This window comes from Oncorhynchus tshawytscha, linkage group LG08 (assembly GCF_018296145.1).
Source record: "Oncorhynchus tshawytscha isolate Ot180627B linkage group LG08, Otsh_v2.0, whole genome shotgun sequence".
Lineage (NCBI taxonomy): Eukaryota > Metazoa > Chordata > Actinopteri > Salmoniformes > Salmonidae > Oncorhynchus > Oncorhynchus tshawytscha.
In genome coordinates, this window is record NC_056436.1 from 65,202,220 (window position 1) to 65,219,759 (window position 17,540).

The 17,540-nt window shown below is 45.4% G+C and overlaps 1 protein-coding gene across 3 annotated transcripts in view; it reads right to left on the reverse strand.

Annotated features, from left to right (window-relative positions):
- Positions 1-17,540, reverse strand: part of LOC112256093 (bifunctional heparan sulfate N-deacetylase/N-sulfotransferase 1) — a 91,136-nt gene that overhangs the window by 10,857 nt on the left and 62,739 nt on the right. For all 3 annotated transcript variants that reach the window (XM_042325838.1, XM_024429077.2, XM_042325837.1), the window contains 2 exons: positions 12,274-13,351; positions 617-1,099 (listed from right to left, as the gene is read on the reverse strand). In XM_042325838.1, coding sequence (XP_042181772.1) covers positions 617-1,099; positions 12,274-12,825 — 1,035 coding nt within the window. In that variant the 5' untranslated portion in view covers positions 12,826-13,351. The remainder of the gene's footprint in view (positions 1-616; positions 1,100-12,273; positions 13,352-17,540) is intronic.

Consider the following 17,540-nt stretch of genomic DNA (forward strand, 5'->3'; position numbering starts at 1 on the left):
TGATGAAAACCTGCTCCAGAGTGCTCGGGACATCCGACTGGGTCTAAGGTTCACCTTCCAACAGGACAATGACCCTAAGCACACAGTCAAGACAATGCAGGAGTGGCTTCGGGACAAGTCTCTGAATGTCCTTGAGTGGCCCAGCCAGAGCCTGGACTTGAACCCGATCGAACATCTCTGGAGAGACCTGAAAATTGCTATGCAGCAATGCTCCCCATACAACCTGACAGAGCTTGAGAGGATCTGCAGAGAAGAATGGGAGAAACTCCCCAAATACAGGTGTGCTAAGCTTGCAGCGTCATACCCAAGAAGACTCGAGGCTGTAATCGCTGCCAAAGATGCGTGGCAGAGTTTTAAATGTTTTAAACATAACATTTCTAAAAAACAATTTTTTCTTAGTAATTATGGGGTATTGTACGTAGATTGCTGAGGTTAAAAATACATTTAATACATTTTAGAATAAGGCTGTAACGTAACAAAATGTGGGTCTGAATACGTTCCGAATACACTATACCTGCCTAATGCTTCATTACAAACATATAATGCAGCATAATTACAAGGTGTCAGAGATGGAAACATTGGAAATGGACATTTCTTTATTCTAAGTATACATCACCTTAACATCATCCACCTTCATCCTCGTGCCCTCCTTCCCAACAAAGATGTCATCTATATCGACCAGTAGGTGTCGCTCCAGGGAGAGAGAGAGCCTCTTTCCCGTCAGGAAGCCCACCGCGTCCACAAACACCAGCTTGTGCAGCCAGAAGTTGAGGTTGTTCCCAAACAGAACCCTCTGGATCCCATCATGGAGCCCCAGGTCCTGCACCACGGAGGGAAGCAGTGCGACCGTCGTACCCAGTGAGGGGACACTCTCTGCGGACTGGGTCTTGGCCAGGAGGACGGGCTCGTAGGTGGAGTGGTTGGACTGAAAGACGGTCCAGTCGTCACCGGGGAGGGGGCCTGGGAGGGGTTGGCCGGAGCGGGTGATGAAGAGGAGGGGGGACTTGGAGTTGACCGTGCAGTCTTTCAGGCCCAGGTTGGAGTGGAGGAAGAGGGGGAAGCCTTTGAGCTGGGCACTCAGCAGGCTATTCTCATTGGCCTACAGGAGGGAGGAGGGTGGTCAATTACATCATCAAGAAGGGACAGAGAGTTACAATTTCATTCCAGTAAATTCTATTCAGATCATTGTCGATAGAAATCTGTTGCATTGCATTGAATGGACAAAACTTCCAATCTTGTGGAATAGAAAATCCTTTTAGCTCTGTGGAATACATTTCCAAGTGTCACCCTATTGAATAAGCTTGACTATGAAATACATTCTATAGAGATGAAGGGGGTGGTAATTCAATTCATTAGATCCTATGGATGTCCAATCTCTTTCTCCTAAACTGCCTCTCCCAATCCTCCCTCCCACCCACCCACTCACTCACTGGAGGCTTAGTCAATAACTATCTTACATGGCTGTGTGGGCGTCTAAGAAAACAATGTTATTAAGTTAACACTCACCCACACACACTGAGGATGTTCCCACACACACAAAAGCAACTTTCCCCCAATGCCCACGGAAGTATGAAACATATTCCTGTTCAACATTGATGATGTCATTGAGATTAATTTCTCACCCTCACTTTCTCTCCCTGATAGACTGATCACAAACCCCACTAGATTGACCAGGTATTCATGCTTACCCACCTACCACTCCTCCCTCTACCTCTGCTCTTTCACAAGACCTCCAAACTGTCCTTTGGTTACCAGGCTCTACTGGGATTACTAAGATAGAGGGAGAGGAATAGAGAGAGAGAGGAAGAGAGAGAGAGAGACAGTGAGAGAGAGAAAGGAAGAGAGAGAATGAGAGAGACAGAGAGCAAGAGTGAGAGCACATGAGACAGAGAGAGAGAGAGCCTGCCATAAGATGAGGGACAGAGTCTGACAGATCAATGAACCTGCACATGTCCTCTACTGTATGCTTATTGTTATTGTTCAATGTATGGTTATTTTGACCCTTTGTTATTGTTGTTATAGTTGTCCCGTTGACAATTTGGTTCTTATTATTTTCATATTGTAAATATCCAAAGTAAGCTTTGGCAATATGTACATTGTTACGGCATGCCAATAAAGCAAATTGAATTGAATTGAGAGCACAAGAGACAGAGGACCAGTGAGAGAGACAGAGAGAAGAGAGAGAGCGAGAGAGACAGAGAGACAGAGAGAGAGAGAGACACAGACAGAGACACAGAGAGAGAGAGCAAGAGAGAGAGGAATAAGGAGAGACGCAGCACACTAGAGAGAGAGACACAGAGAGGAAGAGAGAGGATGAGACAGCGCGCGAGAGAGGCAGAGAGAGAAAGAGAGAGAGGAATAAGGAGAGACGCAGCACACGAGAGAGAGAGACACAGAGAGGAAGAGAGAGAGGAAGAAAGAGAGAGAATGAGACAGCGAGCGAGAGAGACAGAGAGAGAAAGAGAGAAGAAGAAAGAGAGAGAATGAGACAGCGCGCGAGAGAGACAGAGAGAGAAAGAGAGAGAATGAGACAGCGAGCGAGAGAGACAGAGAGAGAAAGAGAGAGGAAGAAAGAGAGAGAATGAGACAGCGAGCGAGAGAGACAGAGAGAGAAAGAGAGAAGAAGAAAGAGAGAATGAGACAGCGCGCGAGAGAGACAGAGAGAAAGAGAGAAGAAGAAAGAAAGAGCATGAGACAGCGAGCGAGAGAGACAGAGAGAGAAAGAGAGAGGAAGAAAGAGAGAGAATGAGACAGCGAGCGAGAGAGACAGAGAGAGAAAGAGAGAGAAGAAGAAAGAAAGAGCATGAGACAGCGAGCGAGAGAGACAGAGAGAGAAAGAGAGAGGAAGAAAGAGAGAGAATGAGACAGCGAGCGAGAGAGACAGAGAGAGAAAGAGAGAGGAAGAAAGAGAGAGAATGAGACAGCGCGCGAGAGAGACAGAGAGAAAGAGAGAAGAAGAAAGAAAGAGCATGAGACAGCGAGCGAGAGAGACAGAGAGAGAAAGAGAGAGGAAGAAAGAGAGAGAATGAGACAGCGAGCGAGAGAGACAGAGAGAGAAAGAGAGAGGAAGAAAGAGAGAGAATGAGACAGCGCGCGAGAGAGACAGAGAGAGAAAGAGAGAGGAAGAAAGAGAGAGAATGAGACAGCGAGCGAGAGAGACAGAGAGAGAAAGAGAGAGGAAGAAAGAGAGAGAATGAGACAGCGAGCGAGAGAGACAGAGAGAGAAAGAGAGAGGAAGAAAGAGAGAGAATGAGACAGCGCGCGAGAGAGACAGAGAGAAAGAGAGAAGAAGAAAGAAAGAGCATGAGACAGCGAGCGAGAGAGACAGAGAGAGAAAGAGAGAGGAAGAAAAGAGAGAGAATGAGACAGCGCGAGAGAGACAGAGAGAAAGAGAGAAGAAGAAAGAAAGAGCATGAGACAGCGAGCGAGAGAGACAGAGAGAGAAAGAGAGAAGAAGAAAGAGAGAGAATGAGACAGCGAGCGAGAGAGACAGAGAGAGAAAGAGAGAGGAAGAAAGAGAGAGAATGAGACAGCGAGCGAGAGAGACAGAGAGAGAAAGAGAGAGGAAGAAAGAGAGAGAATGAGACAGCGAGCGAGAGAGACAGAGAGAGAAAGAGAGAGGAAGAAAGAGAGAGAATGAGACAGCGAGCGAGAGAGACAGAGAGAGAAAGAGAGAAGAAGAAAGAGAGAGAATGAGACAGCGAGCGAGAGAGACAGAGAGAGAAAGAGAGAGGAAGAAAGAGAGAGAATGAGACAGCGCGCGAGAGAGACAGAGAGAGAAAGAGAGAGAGGAATAAGGAGAGACGCAGCACACGAGAGAGAGAGAGACACAGAGAGGAAGAGAGAGAAGAAGAAAGAGAGAGAATGAGACAGCGCACGAGAGAGACAGAGAGAGAGAGAGAGAGAGGAATAAGGAGAGACGCAGCACACGAGAGAGAGAGACACAGAGAGGAAGAGAGAGAGGAAGAAAGAGAGAATGAGACAGCGCACGAGAGAGACAGAGAGAGAAAGAGAGAGAGGAATAAGGAGAGACGCAGCACACGAGAGAGAGAGACACAGAGAGGAAGAGAGAGAGGAAGAAAGAGAGAATGAGACAGCGCACGAGAGAGACAGAGAGAGAGAGAGAGAGAGAAGAAGAAAGAGAATGAGACAGCGAGCGAGAGAGACAGAGAGAGAGAGAGAGAGAGAGAAGAAGAAAGAGAATGAGACAGCGAGCGAGAGAGACAGAGAGAGAAAGAGAGAGAGGAATAAGGAGAGACGCAGCACACGAGAGAGAGAGACACAGAGAGGAAGAGAGAGAAAGAAGAAAGAGAGAATGAGACAGCGCACGAGAGAGACAGAGAGAGAGAGAGAGAGAGAAGAAGAAAGAGAATGAGACAGAGTGAGAGAGACAGAGAGAGAGAGAGAGAGAGAAGAAGAAAGAGAATGAGACAGCGCACGAGAGAGACAGAGAGAGAGAGAGAGAGAGAAGAAGAAAGAGAATGAGACAGCGCGTGAGAGAGACAGAGAGAGAGAGAGAGAGAGAAGAAGAAAGAGAATGAGACAGCGAGCGAGAGAGACAGAGAGAGAAAGAGAGAGAGGAATAAGGAGAGACGCAGCACACGAGAGAGAGAGACACAGAGAGGAAGAGAGAGAGGAAGAAAGAGAGAATGAGACAGCGCACGAGAGAGACAGAGAGAGAGAGAGAGAGAGAAGAAGAAAGAGAATGAGACAGCGAGCGAGAGAGACAGAGAGAGAAAGAGAGAGAGGAATAAGGAGAGACGCAGCACACGAGAGAGAGAGACACAGAGAGGAAGAGAGAGAGGAAGAAAGAGAGAATGAGACAGCGCACGAGAGAGACAGAGAGAGAGAGAGAGAGAGAAGAAGAAAGAGAATGAGACAGCGAGAGAGAGAGACAGAGACAGACAAGTCTTTCTCACTCTGAGGATGTCAGTAATATCTATTCCGTTAGGGAGGAAAGAGGAATGAAGAGAGATGTTCTGATAGACAGATGGAGAGGTGGAGATAGAAACACCCTACCGAGTTTCTCTCTGACCTGGAAGACATAGTACTAACCTTAAAGCTAGAACCCTTAAATGAAACAATAACCAAGCATCACGCCACCTCTGTTTTGGCAAAAACAAAAACTGTGGGATGGACCAGAAGAGATATGGATGCAAGGACCATCCACATCATTAAAATTAAAGTTGTAACCATGTTTACACTTACAAGGTTATATTTTGGGTTCTGATGGGGTACAACAGTCGATCTAACCTCACGAGGCATTTTAAGTTATATTCTTTAAATATCAATGGGTATATGTCATTAATTTATAAGCTACAATACCGGTCAAAAGATTTAGAACACCTACTCAAGCAAAGGTTTTTCTTTATTTTCTTAATTGTAGAATAATAGTGAACACATATACTGAGCTGGCTGCTTTTCCTTCACTCTGTGGTCCGACTCATTCCAAACCATCTCAATTGGGTTGAGGTCGGGGGATTGTGGAGGCCAGGTCATCTGATGCAGCACTCCATCCCTCTCCTTCTTGGTAAAATAGCCCTTACACACCCTGAAGGTGTGTTTGGTCATTGACCTGTTGAAAAACAAATGATAGTCCCACTAAACCCAAACCAGGTGGGACGGCGTATCGCTGCAGAATGCTGTGGTACCCACGCTGGTTAAGTGTGCCTTGAATTTTAAATACAGTGAGGGAAAAAAGTATTTGATCTCCTGCTGATTTTGTACGGTTTGCCCACTGACGAAGAAATTATCAGTCTATAATTTTAATGGTAGGTTTATTTGAACAGTGAGAGACAAAATAACAACAACAAAAATCCAGAAAAACACATGTCAAAAATGTTATAAATTTATTTGCATTTTAATGAGGGAAATAAGTATTTGACCCCTCTGCAAAACATGACTTAGTACTTGGTGGCAAAACCCATGTTGGCAATCAGAGGTCATACGTTTCTTGTAGTTGGCCACCAGGCTTGCACACATCTCAGGAGGGATTTTGTCCCACTCCTCTTTGCAGATATTCTCCAAGTCATTAAGGTTTCGATGCTGACGTTTGGCAACTCGAACCTTCAGCTCCCTCCACAGATGTTCTATGGGATTAAGGTCTGGAGACTGGCTAGGCACTCCAGGACCTTAATGTGCTTCTTCTTGAGCCACTCCTTTGTTGTCTTGGCCATGTGTTTTGGGTCATTGTCATGCTGGAATACCCATCCACGACCCATTTTCAATGCCCTGGCTGAGGGACGGAGGTTCTCACCCAAGATTTGACGGTACATAGCCCCGTCCATCGTCCCTTTGATGCAGTGAAGTTGTCCTGTCCCCTTAGCAGAAAAACACACCTAAAGTATAATGTTTCCACCTCCATGTTTGATGGTGGGGATGGTGTTCTTGGGGTCATAGGCAGCATTCCTCCCCCTCCAAACACGGCGAGTTGAGTTGATGCCGAAGAGCTCCATTTTGGTCTCATCTGACCACAACACTTTCACCCAGTTGTCCTCTGAATCATTCAGTTGTTCATTGGCAAACTTCAGACGGGCATGTATATGTGCTTTCTTGAGCAGGAGGACCTTGCGGGTGCTGCAGGATTTCAGTCCTTCACGGCGTAGTGTGTTACCAATTGTTTTCTTGGTGACTATGGTCCCAGCTGCCTTGAGATCATTGACAAGATCCTCCCGTGTAGTTCTGGGCTGCTTCCTCACCGTTCTCATGATCATTGCAACTCCATGAGGTGAGCTCTTGCATGGAGCCCCAGGCCGAGGGAGATTGAGAGTTCTTTTGTGCTTCTTCCATTTGCGAATAATCGCATCAACTGTTGTCACCTTCTCACCAAGCTGCTTGGCGATGGTTTTGTAGGCCATTCCAGCCTTATGTAGGTCTACAATCTTGTCCCTGACATCCTTGGAGAGCTCTTTGGTCTTAGCCAATGGTGGAGATTTTGGAATCTGATTGATTGCTTCTGTGGAAAGGTGTCTATTATACAGGTAACAAACTGAGATTAGGAGCACTCCTTTTAAGAGTGTGCTCCTAATCTCAGCTCGTTACCTGTATAAAAGACACCTGGGAGCCAGAAATCTTTCTGATTGAGAGGGGTCCAAATACTTATTTCCCTCATTAAAATGCAAAACAATTTCTAACATTTTTGACATGTGTTTTTCTGGATTTTGTTGTTGTTATTGTCTCTCACTGTTCAAATAAACCTACCATTAAAATTATAGACTGATCATTTCTTTGTCAGTCGGCAAACCGTATGTCACGCCCTGGTCTTAGTATTTTGTATTTTTCTTATTTATTTGGTCAGGCCAGGGTGTGACATGGGTTTATTTTGTGTTGTGTTTATGTATAGGGTTTTTTTCGTAGGTATTGGGATTGTGGCTGAGTAGGGGTGTCTAGCATAGTCTATGGCTGCCTGAGGCGGTTCTCAATCAGAGTCAGGTGATTCTCATTGTCTCTGATTGGGAACCATATTTAGGTAGCCTGGGTTTCACTGTGTGTTTGTGGGTGATTGTTCCTGTCTCAGTGTGTTTGTATTCACCAGATAGGTTGTATAGGTTTTCACGTTCCGTTTCTTGTTTCTGTATTTTGTCGTGTTTATTCATTTATTAAACATGTATCGAACTAACCACGCTGCATTTTGGTCCAACTCTCCTTCGACGGAAGAAAGCCGTTACACCGTACAGAATCAGCAGGGGATCAAATACTTTTTTCCCTCACTGTAAATCACAGACAGTGTCACCAGCAAAGCACCCCCACACCATAACACCTCCTCCTCCGTGCTTTATGGTTGGCAATACACATATGCGGAGATCATCCGTTCACCCACACCGCGTCTCACAAAGACATGGCAGTTGGAACAAAAAAGTTCCAATTTGGACTCCAGACTAAAGGACACATTTCCAACTGTCTAATGTCCATTGCAGGTGTTTCTTGGCCCAAGCAAGTCTCTTCTTATGATTGGTGTCCTTTAGTAGTTGTTTCTTTGCAGCAATTCGACCATGAAGGCCTGATTCACACAGTCTCCTCTGAACAGTTGATGTTGAGATGTGTCTGTTACTTGAACTCTGTGAAGCATTTATTTGGGCTGTAATTTCTGAGGCTGGTACCTAATGAACCTATCCTCTGCAGCAGAGGTAACTCTGGGTCTTTCCTTCCTGTGGCGGTCCTCATGAGAGCCAGTATAATAATAGCACTTGAAGGTTTTTGCGACTGCACCTGAAGAAACTTTCAAAGTTCTTGAAATGTTCCACATTGACTGACCTTCATGTCGTAAAGTAATAATGGACTGTCATTTCTCTTTGCTTATTTGAGCTGTTCTTGCCATAAAATACTTTTACTAAATACGGCTATCTTCTGTATAACCCCCCCCCACACCTTTTCACAACACAACTGATTGGCTCAAACGCATTAATAAGGAAAGAAATTCCACAAATTTACATTTAACAAGGCACACCTGATAATTAAAATATATTCCAGGTGACTACCTCATGAAGCTGGTCGAGAGAATGCCAAGAGTGTGCAAAGCTGTCATCAAGGCAAAGGGTGGCTATTTGAAGAATCTCAAATATAAAATATATTTCGATTTGTTTAGCACTTTTTTGGTTACGACATGATTCCATGTGTTATTTCATAGTTGTGATGTCTTTACTATTATTATACAAGGTAGAAAATACTCATAATAAAGAAAACCCTTGAATGAGTAGGTGTTCTAAAACTTGACTGGTTAGTGTATATTCTTCAACAATTAGTGTATATTCTTCAACAATCAATGGGTATATATCATTAATTTATAAGTTATACTCGTCAACAATCAGTGGGTATACAGTTGAAGTTAGAAGTTGACATAAACAAGTTTTAATGACTCCCATCTAAGTGTTTCAACCACTCCACAAATTTCTTGTTAACAAACTATAGTTTTGGCAAGTCGGTTAGGACATCTACTTTGTGCATGACACAAGTCATTTTTCCAACAATTGTTTACAGACAGATTATTTCACTTATAACTCACTGTATCACAATTCCAGTGGGTCAGCAGTTTACATACACTAAGTTGACTGTGCCTTTAAACAGCTTGGCAAATTCCCGAAAATATAGGCTTTAGAAGCTTCTTATAGGCTAATTGACATGATTTGAGTCAATTGGAGGTGTAACTGTGGATGTATTTCAAGGCCTACCTTTGACTCAGTGTCTCTCTGCTTGACATCATGGGAAAATCAAAAGAAATCAGCCAAGACCCAGAAAAAAAATTGTAGACCTCCACAAGTCTGGTTCATCGTTGGGAGAAATTTCCAAATGCCTGAAGGTACCACGTTCATCTGTACAAACAATAGCACGCAAGTATAAACACCATGGGACCACGCAGCCGTCACACCGCTCAGGAAGGAGACGCCTTGTCTCCTAGAGAGGAACGCACTTTGGTATGAGAAGTGCAAATCAATCCCAAAACAACAGCAAAGAACCTTGTGAAGATGGAGGAAACAGGTACAAAATTCTCTATATTCACAGTAAAACGAGTCCTATATCGACATAACCTGAAAGGCCATTTAGCAAGGAAGAAGCCACTGCTCCAAAACCACCATAAAAATGCCAGACTATGGATTGCTACTGCACATGGGGACAAAGAGCGTACTTTTTGGAGAAATGTCCTCTGGTCTGATGAAAAAAAAAAAGAACTGTTTGGCCATAATGACCATCGTTATGTTTGGAGGAAAAAGGGGAATGCTTGCAAGCCGAAGAACACCATCCCAACTGTGAAGCACGGGGGTTGCAGCATCATGTTGTGGGTGTGCTTTGCTGCAGGAGGGACTGGTGCACTTCACAAAATTGATGGAATCATAAGGGTGGAAAATTATGTGGATATATTGAAGCAACATCTCAAGACATCATTCAGGAAGTTGAGGCTTGGTCGCAAATGGGTCTTCCAAATGGACAATGACCCCAAGCATACTTCCAAAATTGTGGCAAAAGGGCTTAAGGACAACAAAGTCTAGGTATTTGAGTGGCCATCACAAAGCCCTGACCTCAATCCTATAGAAAATTTGTGGGAAGAACTGAAAAAGCGTACGCGAGAAAGGAGGCCTATACTCCTGACTCAGTTACACCAGCTCTGTCAGGAGGAATGGGCCAAAATTCACCAAACTTATTGTGGGAAGCTTGTGGAAGGCTACCTGAAATGTTTGACTCAAGTTAAACAATTTAAAGGCAATGCTACCAAATACTAATTGAGTGTATGTACTCGTCTGACCCATTGGGAATGTGATGAAAGAAATAAAAGCTGAAAGAAATAATTCCCTCTACTATTATTCTGACAATTCACATTCTTAAAATAAAGTGGTGATCTTAACTGATTAACTTCTTGGATATAGGGGGCGCTCTTTTAATTTATGGATAAAAAAACGTTCCCGTTTTAAACAAGATATTTTGTCACGAAAAGATGCTCGACTATGCATATAATTGACAGCTTTGGAAAGAAAACACTCTGACGTTTCCAAATCTACAAAGATATTATCTGTGAGTGCCACAGAACTGATGCTACAGGCAATGCCAGGAAATGCCTCAGATTTTGAATGCGCTTTGTTCCAATGTCTCCTTATATGGCTGTGAATGCGCAAGGAATGAGCCTACACTTTCTGTCGTTTCCCCAAGGTGTCTGCAGCATTGTGACGTATTTGTAGGCATATCATTGGAAGATTGACCATAAGAGACTACATTTACCAGGTGCTCCGGTTGGTGTCCTCCGTTGCAATTATTGCGGAATCTCCAGCTATGTGTATTTTACCATTTGCTTCAGAGGAGAAACCAAACTGCCACGAATGACTTATCATCGAATAGATATGTGAAAAACACCTTGAGGATTGATTCTAAACAACGTTTGCCATGTTTCTGTCGATATTATGGAGTTAATTTGGAAAAAAGTTCGCCTGAATGTAATGACTGAATTTTCGTTTTTTTTCTTAGCCAAACGTGATGAACAAAACGGAGCGATTTCTCCTACACAAATCATCTTTTTGGAAAAACTGAACATTTGCTATCTAACTGAGAGTCTCCTCATTGAAAACATCCAAAGTTCTTCAAAGGTAAATGATTTTATTTGAATGCTTTTCTTGTTTTTGTGAAAATGTTGCCTTCTGAATGCTAGGCTTAATGCTATGCTAGCTATCAATACTCTTACACAAATGCTTGTGTAGCTATGGTTGAAAAGCATATTTTGAAAATCTGAGATGACAGTGTTGTTAACAAAAGGCTAAGCTTGTGAGCCAATATATTTATTTCATTTCATTTGCGATTTTCATGAATAGTTAACGTTGCGTTATGGTAATGAGCTTGAGGCTACAATTACGCTCCCGGATACGGGATTGCTCGAAGCAACAGGTTAAATGTCAGGAATTGTGAAAAACTGAGTTTAAATGTATTTGGCTAAGGTGTATGTTAACTTATGACTTCAACTGTATACTCTTCACCAATCAGTGGATATATATCATTCATTTATAGAGCTAACTGATTTGTTTTTTGTTTGTCCGATACCGATATTTGGGGGACAACACTTACCGATACCAATATACAGTATCTGCCGATATAATGGTTTAGGGAAATGAAAAATACATATTTTTCCACACAGTTTTCAAATTTCCATCCAAAATGTCAATTGTCCAAGAAATATCTAAAATGTTGATTTCTTATATTGTGAAATGAATGAAATCATGCGATTGTGTTGGGATCAGCATGAGATTGTGTTGGGACCAGCATGAGAACGTGTTGGGACCAGCATGAGAACGTGTTGGGACCAGCATGAGAACGTGTTGGGACCAGCATGAGAACGTGTTGGGACCAGCATGAGAACGTGTTGGGACCAGCATGAGAACGTGTTGGGACCAGCATGAGAACGTGTTGGGACCAGCATGAGAACGTGTTCGGATCAGCATGAGAACGTGTTCGGATCAGCATGAGAACGTGTTCGGATCAGCATGAGAACGTGTTCAGATCAGAATGAGAACGTGTTCAGATCAGAATGAGAACGTGTTCAGATCAGAATGAGAACGTGTTCAGATCATTATGAGAACGTGTTCAGATCATTATGAGAACGTGTTCAGATCATTATGAGAACGTGTTCAGATCATTATGAGAACGTGTTCAGATCATTATGAGAACGTGTTTAGATCATGAGATTTACCTTTTTCATCCTATTTATTAAATAATGGTTATCGGTGGAGTTATCATCTGATAACAATATAGGCTAGAGCTAAAAGGCCAAAAATGTATGTAGCAACTACGGACTCTGACCTTAAAGAAGCCGATGATGCCCACTCCGTATTCCACACAGTACTTGTCCAGCAGCTCTCTGTTCCAGGCGTCCAGGTTAACGTACTTCAGGATGTTCTCATAGATGACCAGCGTGAAGCGTCCGTGCTCCTTATCAGTTAACGTGGGCATGTCCCCTTTACCGGGAGAGATCTCCGTCCGGTACCGGAAACGTCCCGACTCCAGGATGGCCACGATATCCTGGCCCAGCTGAGAGTACTGGCTCTCTACAAACACCAGCACCACAGGGTCTGTCCTCACCCCTCCTTCGCCCCCGGGTCCCCTAGACACCGCCCGCAATGGGAGCAGGCGCGACGGGCTCACCCGGAGGTCATCGTAGACGGCCGACGCCACCTCGCCACCAGCCACGCCCCCTCCTGAGTGCTCGAGCTCCTGTTTCGCGCCGTACAGGAAGTACGCGGAGACGAAGACGCTGACGGTGCAGAAGAGGAAGAGGAGGAGAAGGGAGGTCTGGAGGGGGAGGTGGCGGACAAGACGGACCAGCCGACGCAGGCGGGACACACATCCCAGCATCGTCACGCACAACGCCTGACCCGGCTGAACTACTGACCGAAACGGGCTTGTTGGTAGGGTAGGACAGGATAGTGTAGGCTAGCCTAGGGTAGGCTTAGCAGAAATAAATCAGTCCCAAGTCAGTGTTGTTTTTTCCAGTCTTCTGGTTAGTAATCCACAGGCTATAGAAGTAACAGCAGCAGCAGCAGCTTGAGCAGCTACTGGGGATAGAAATGAGACGGTTTCACCATATTGGTTCTCCCACATGCTGTGTTGCTGATTATGTCACCATGGCAGAGATGTGGGGGGTCTCCGTCCTGGTGGGGGGAGCTGGCACTGCACGCCAGGGAGGGGAGGGAGGGGAGGGGGAATCAGAGCAGGAGGGTGCAGCTAGAGGTCTGGCTGGTCACCTGTCAATCACTGGAACCAGCCAACCACATCCCTCAGGGTTCCTAATTGGTGGTTGATCTTTACGGGGGCGGGCAATGGTGAGGTCACAAAGGTCATCCCAATAGCAACATTCTCCTGGATGGTTTGTGGTTATGACCTAGAATGAAACAAGAAAGAAATATAAAAAAATCAAACAAGAGGGCAAAGCACATTCCCTTTTCATAACTCACACTCATGCCATATTTGTTGTTTGTTTACATGTGTGGGAGAGGTGTAGGATACAGCGCCGGTGCTCCTCTGAAAGTTCATTTTAAAAGCAGTCATTGCATTCACCTACGCACGCTATTAGAGCTGCCAAAACCCCCAACACACACACACACACACCACCCCACCCTTGGCCCTCACACACACAATCGATAGATGGAGAGAGAGAAAGAGAGAGGGAGAAAGAGAGCGAGCGAGAGAAAAGAAACTGGAGGCGAGCTGCTAAGCCAGTCTGTTCAGAGAGGGCTCTGTGGCTGCATGTAAAGTGAAGCCATGGCCCTTGGGGAAACTCACCTCCTGTCCCTCAAACACACATAGGATCAGAGGGGAGGGGAGAGAAACAAGCAGCCAAACCGTAACCCAAAAGAAATGAAGCCAGCGGACAGGGACAGACAGAAACAAATGGGAACTTATATCTCTAAATAGCACACCGTGCTATCACACTGCATCTGCGTTGGATGTGCAAGCTAATTAAACCAATCAAATTACACCAGTGTCTTATTGGCTGTTATTGACCGTGCTCTGATCTCTGAGGATACAGTCCCAGTTTCAAAAGTTTGAAAAAGGTGAGAAAAGCAAAATAATCACCTACATAAAACCATTCTCATTTATCATAGAGAAAAAAACTACTAGAGAAGTGTATTATTTACCACTGACTGATGTACTCAAAGTACTCGGTAGAGCTGGGATGATAAACCAGGAAATGAATCGACGCTGACCATACCAATCACTTATCGCATGCATTTTGCCGATATCATTCATAATGCAATCCAAAAGGTGTTAAAGGGAGAGAATTATCAAAGGTTTATTACAGGACACCACAAAGCATAACACTTCACAACACATGAGTAGATATCTGATATCATTCCATGGTTCTGCATAGAATTCCTCATGGAATTCCATGAAGGAAAGCTCAACATCATTCCATATAGCATTCCCTGTGGAATACCATGGAGAAATTCCTCAAATCTCTCCATACAAAACAATCAACTGTGAGAACTAGGCTATACATTATTGTAAAGTCCCTCTGGTATTCCTTCTTCAGTCACAATCTTCAAAGATGCCCAAATCTCCCTCCCGAGTCGTGCTGCTGCCGTGGAGGATATCACACCTCCAACTGAGCCGCTTCCAAATTTCCATTCAGAGGACCAGAGTTTTTAAACGTAAAAAGAGGCTGTTAAAAAGAGGTGGGTGTGGAGAGAAAGTAACGCTCGAGATCAGACAGAAAAACACACAGCCCTGCTATGCTGAAGACTCCCGTTCCTTCTGTCAGGAGCAAGGTCCGTGCCACGGCATATAAAAACAAGATTAGCCGCTGCGGCACAGCGCAGAGGCTGCTGAAAAGCAAAGCAGAGGACGAGTCGCTCCGAGAGAGTAGTAAGGTTTTCTCAGGTGGGTGGTGGTTCTGCTGCTTTAATAGAAGGTTCGACATATTACTCAGCCACAGATGTGGCTTTGAGAAGCCAATTCTTACCCTTCTTAGAATATTGTTTTGCTAATTAAATCCCACTAATGATATAATGTTATCTAAAGACAAAGGTCTGAGGGGATACAAAGGCTGACGTGACACTGATAACAATGGTGGTGACAGAGGTTAGCAGGTGCAGGTTAAGCAGTACAAGACCATCTATTCATCTATCTACAGTAGGTCTCGGCCATCTATCTACAGTAGGTCTCGGCCATCTATCTACAGTAGGTCTTGGCCATCTATCTACAGTAGGTCTTGGCCATCTATCTACAGTAGGTCTTGGCCAACTCTCAGCAGTGATGACTGCCCCCCCAATGTCGACCTTCAGCCTGGGCCAAAGAACTACAATTAGATCAGAGAGAGGGATGGGGGGGAGAGAGAGAGAGAGAGAGAGAGAGAGGGATATAGAGGGGGAAAGACAGAGAGAGAGAAAGAGAGACAGACAAGCTGGAGGCCTTGGGTATGAGGGGGAGAGAGGGAGGAGAAGAAAGCATTAGACTGTAATGTAGGTTAGTGGGAAGCGATATGTAGCTAGGTACACCAGAGCTGCATTTACACTGAGTGGAAGAACAAAGACTGATGGCTGTTGTAACCCTCTCTATCTCCCCTAACAGCATTTCCTACTCCTCTCTCCACAATCAACAGAGACAGCCTCCTACAAACCCCCCATTCCAAAAAATTATAAAATAAATGTAAAACAACGGCAAAAAGAAAGAAGCATGAATATTTTATGCCCTGAGTAACCTGATGGGATGAGGGCCAACGTATCAACAAGGTTGTACATTTCAGCAGCGGAGCGGTGGAGAGCAGCTGAGAGGTGGAGAGCAGCGGAGAGGTGGAGAGCAGCGGAGAGCAGCGGAGAGGTGGAGAGCAGCGGAGAGGTGGAGAGCAGCAGAGAGGTGGAGAGCAGCTGAGAGGTGGAGAGCAGCTGAGAGGTGGAGAGCAGCTGAGAGGTGGAGAGCAGGGGAGAGGTGGAGAGCAGCGGAGAGCAGCTGAGAGCAGCTGAGAGGTGGGGAGAGCGGAGGAGAGGTGGAGAGCAGTGGAGAGGTGGAGAGCAGTGGAGAGGTGGGAGAGCAGCGGAGAGGTGGAGAGCAGCGGAGAGGTGGAGAGCAGCGGAGAGGTGGAGAGCAGCGGAGAGGTGGAGAGCAGCGGAGAGGTGGAGAGCAGCGGAGAGGTGGGAGAGCAGCGGAGAGGTGGGAGAGCAGCGGAGGTGGAGGTGGGAGAGCAGCGGAGAGGTGGGAGAGCAGCGGAGAGGTGGGAGAGCAGCTGAGAGGTGGAGAGCAGCGGAGAGGTGGAGAGCAGCGGAGAGGTGGGAGAGCAGGGGAGAGGTGGAGAGCAGCGGGAGGTGGAGAGCAGCGGAGAGGTGGAGAGCAGCGGAGAGGTGGGGAGAGCAGCGGAGAGGTGGGAGAGCAGCGGAGAGGTGGAGAGCAGCGGAGAGGTGGGAGAGCAGCGGAGAGGTGGAGAGCAGCGGAGAGGTGGAGAGCAGCGGAGAGGTGGAGAGCAGCGGAGAGGTGGAGAGCAGTGGAGAGGTGGAGAGCAGTGGAGAGGTGGAGAGCAGTGGAGAGGTGGAGAGCAGCGGAGAGGTGGAGAGGTGGAGAGCAGCGGAGAGGTGGAGAGCAGTGGAGAGGTGGAGAGCAGTGGAGAGGTGGAGAGCAGGGATGTGACAAATGTCAAACAAAACATTTATCTTTAAACTGCTATTTTTTCAAATTTAAACGTTTAAAGCAAATCAAACGACGTGGATTCCAAATTCCGATATGGTCACATATGACCCCTAGGGGGCAGTGCAGTTCAATCTACCACAGTCCTGGCTAGTTACTAGACAGCTCACCTTACTGCTGTCCCCCAACCACTCAGCAACGATGCTATTAATGCCGTTTTATGTTCTCAGTACATGAGACTTCATGTCCCATTTGTCATCAATGTGATGGTTCGTTGCAGTGATGTATGACAGCATGTTCATAGATGTTCAAAAATGGTTGTTAACACCACGCATGTTGTTTGAGAGCTCGTGATTTGTATTTGCAGAGCAATCATTCTACAATATCTCCATCAGGGCCGTGCCGGTTTTTCAACATGGTATCTTGTAGCCTGGTTCTAGCTATGCAAACAGGGCAGTGAAGCCGACATCCTTTACCACTGACAATGGTTGCATATAAACTGCAATCATTTCTGTAATTAGCACTGTGATTTTCTCACTCGATCCCCAATGGGTTGGGTCTCATGGTGCCTCTCCTTCAGCATTGCACCTGTACTGCCACTGTAGCTCATTTCTGCCTCGCAAAGTTTGGATTTTATCACCTTCTCATTTAACTTCTCAAAGTATTGCATTAGAGGACTTCACTGGTATTGCTTCCCTGTCATTTTCCCAACTATTAACGACAATGACGTGCGGAGCGCTTTATATCCGTGGCAAATCATTGTAAATATGCACATCTCCTCTTACTGACCTACCTCCTCACAGCATTGTTGCATTAGGTATTTGTTCAAAACAGTTTTTGGCCTTTAAGATGATAATCTCGGGACCTGTTAGTGATAGTTTTGTGTTAACTGCACTGTGATATTAATACAATTTTAAAAATACAAATAAAAAGTCTCTCTCTCTCCCTCCATC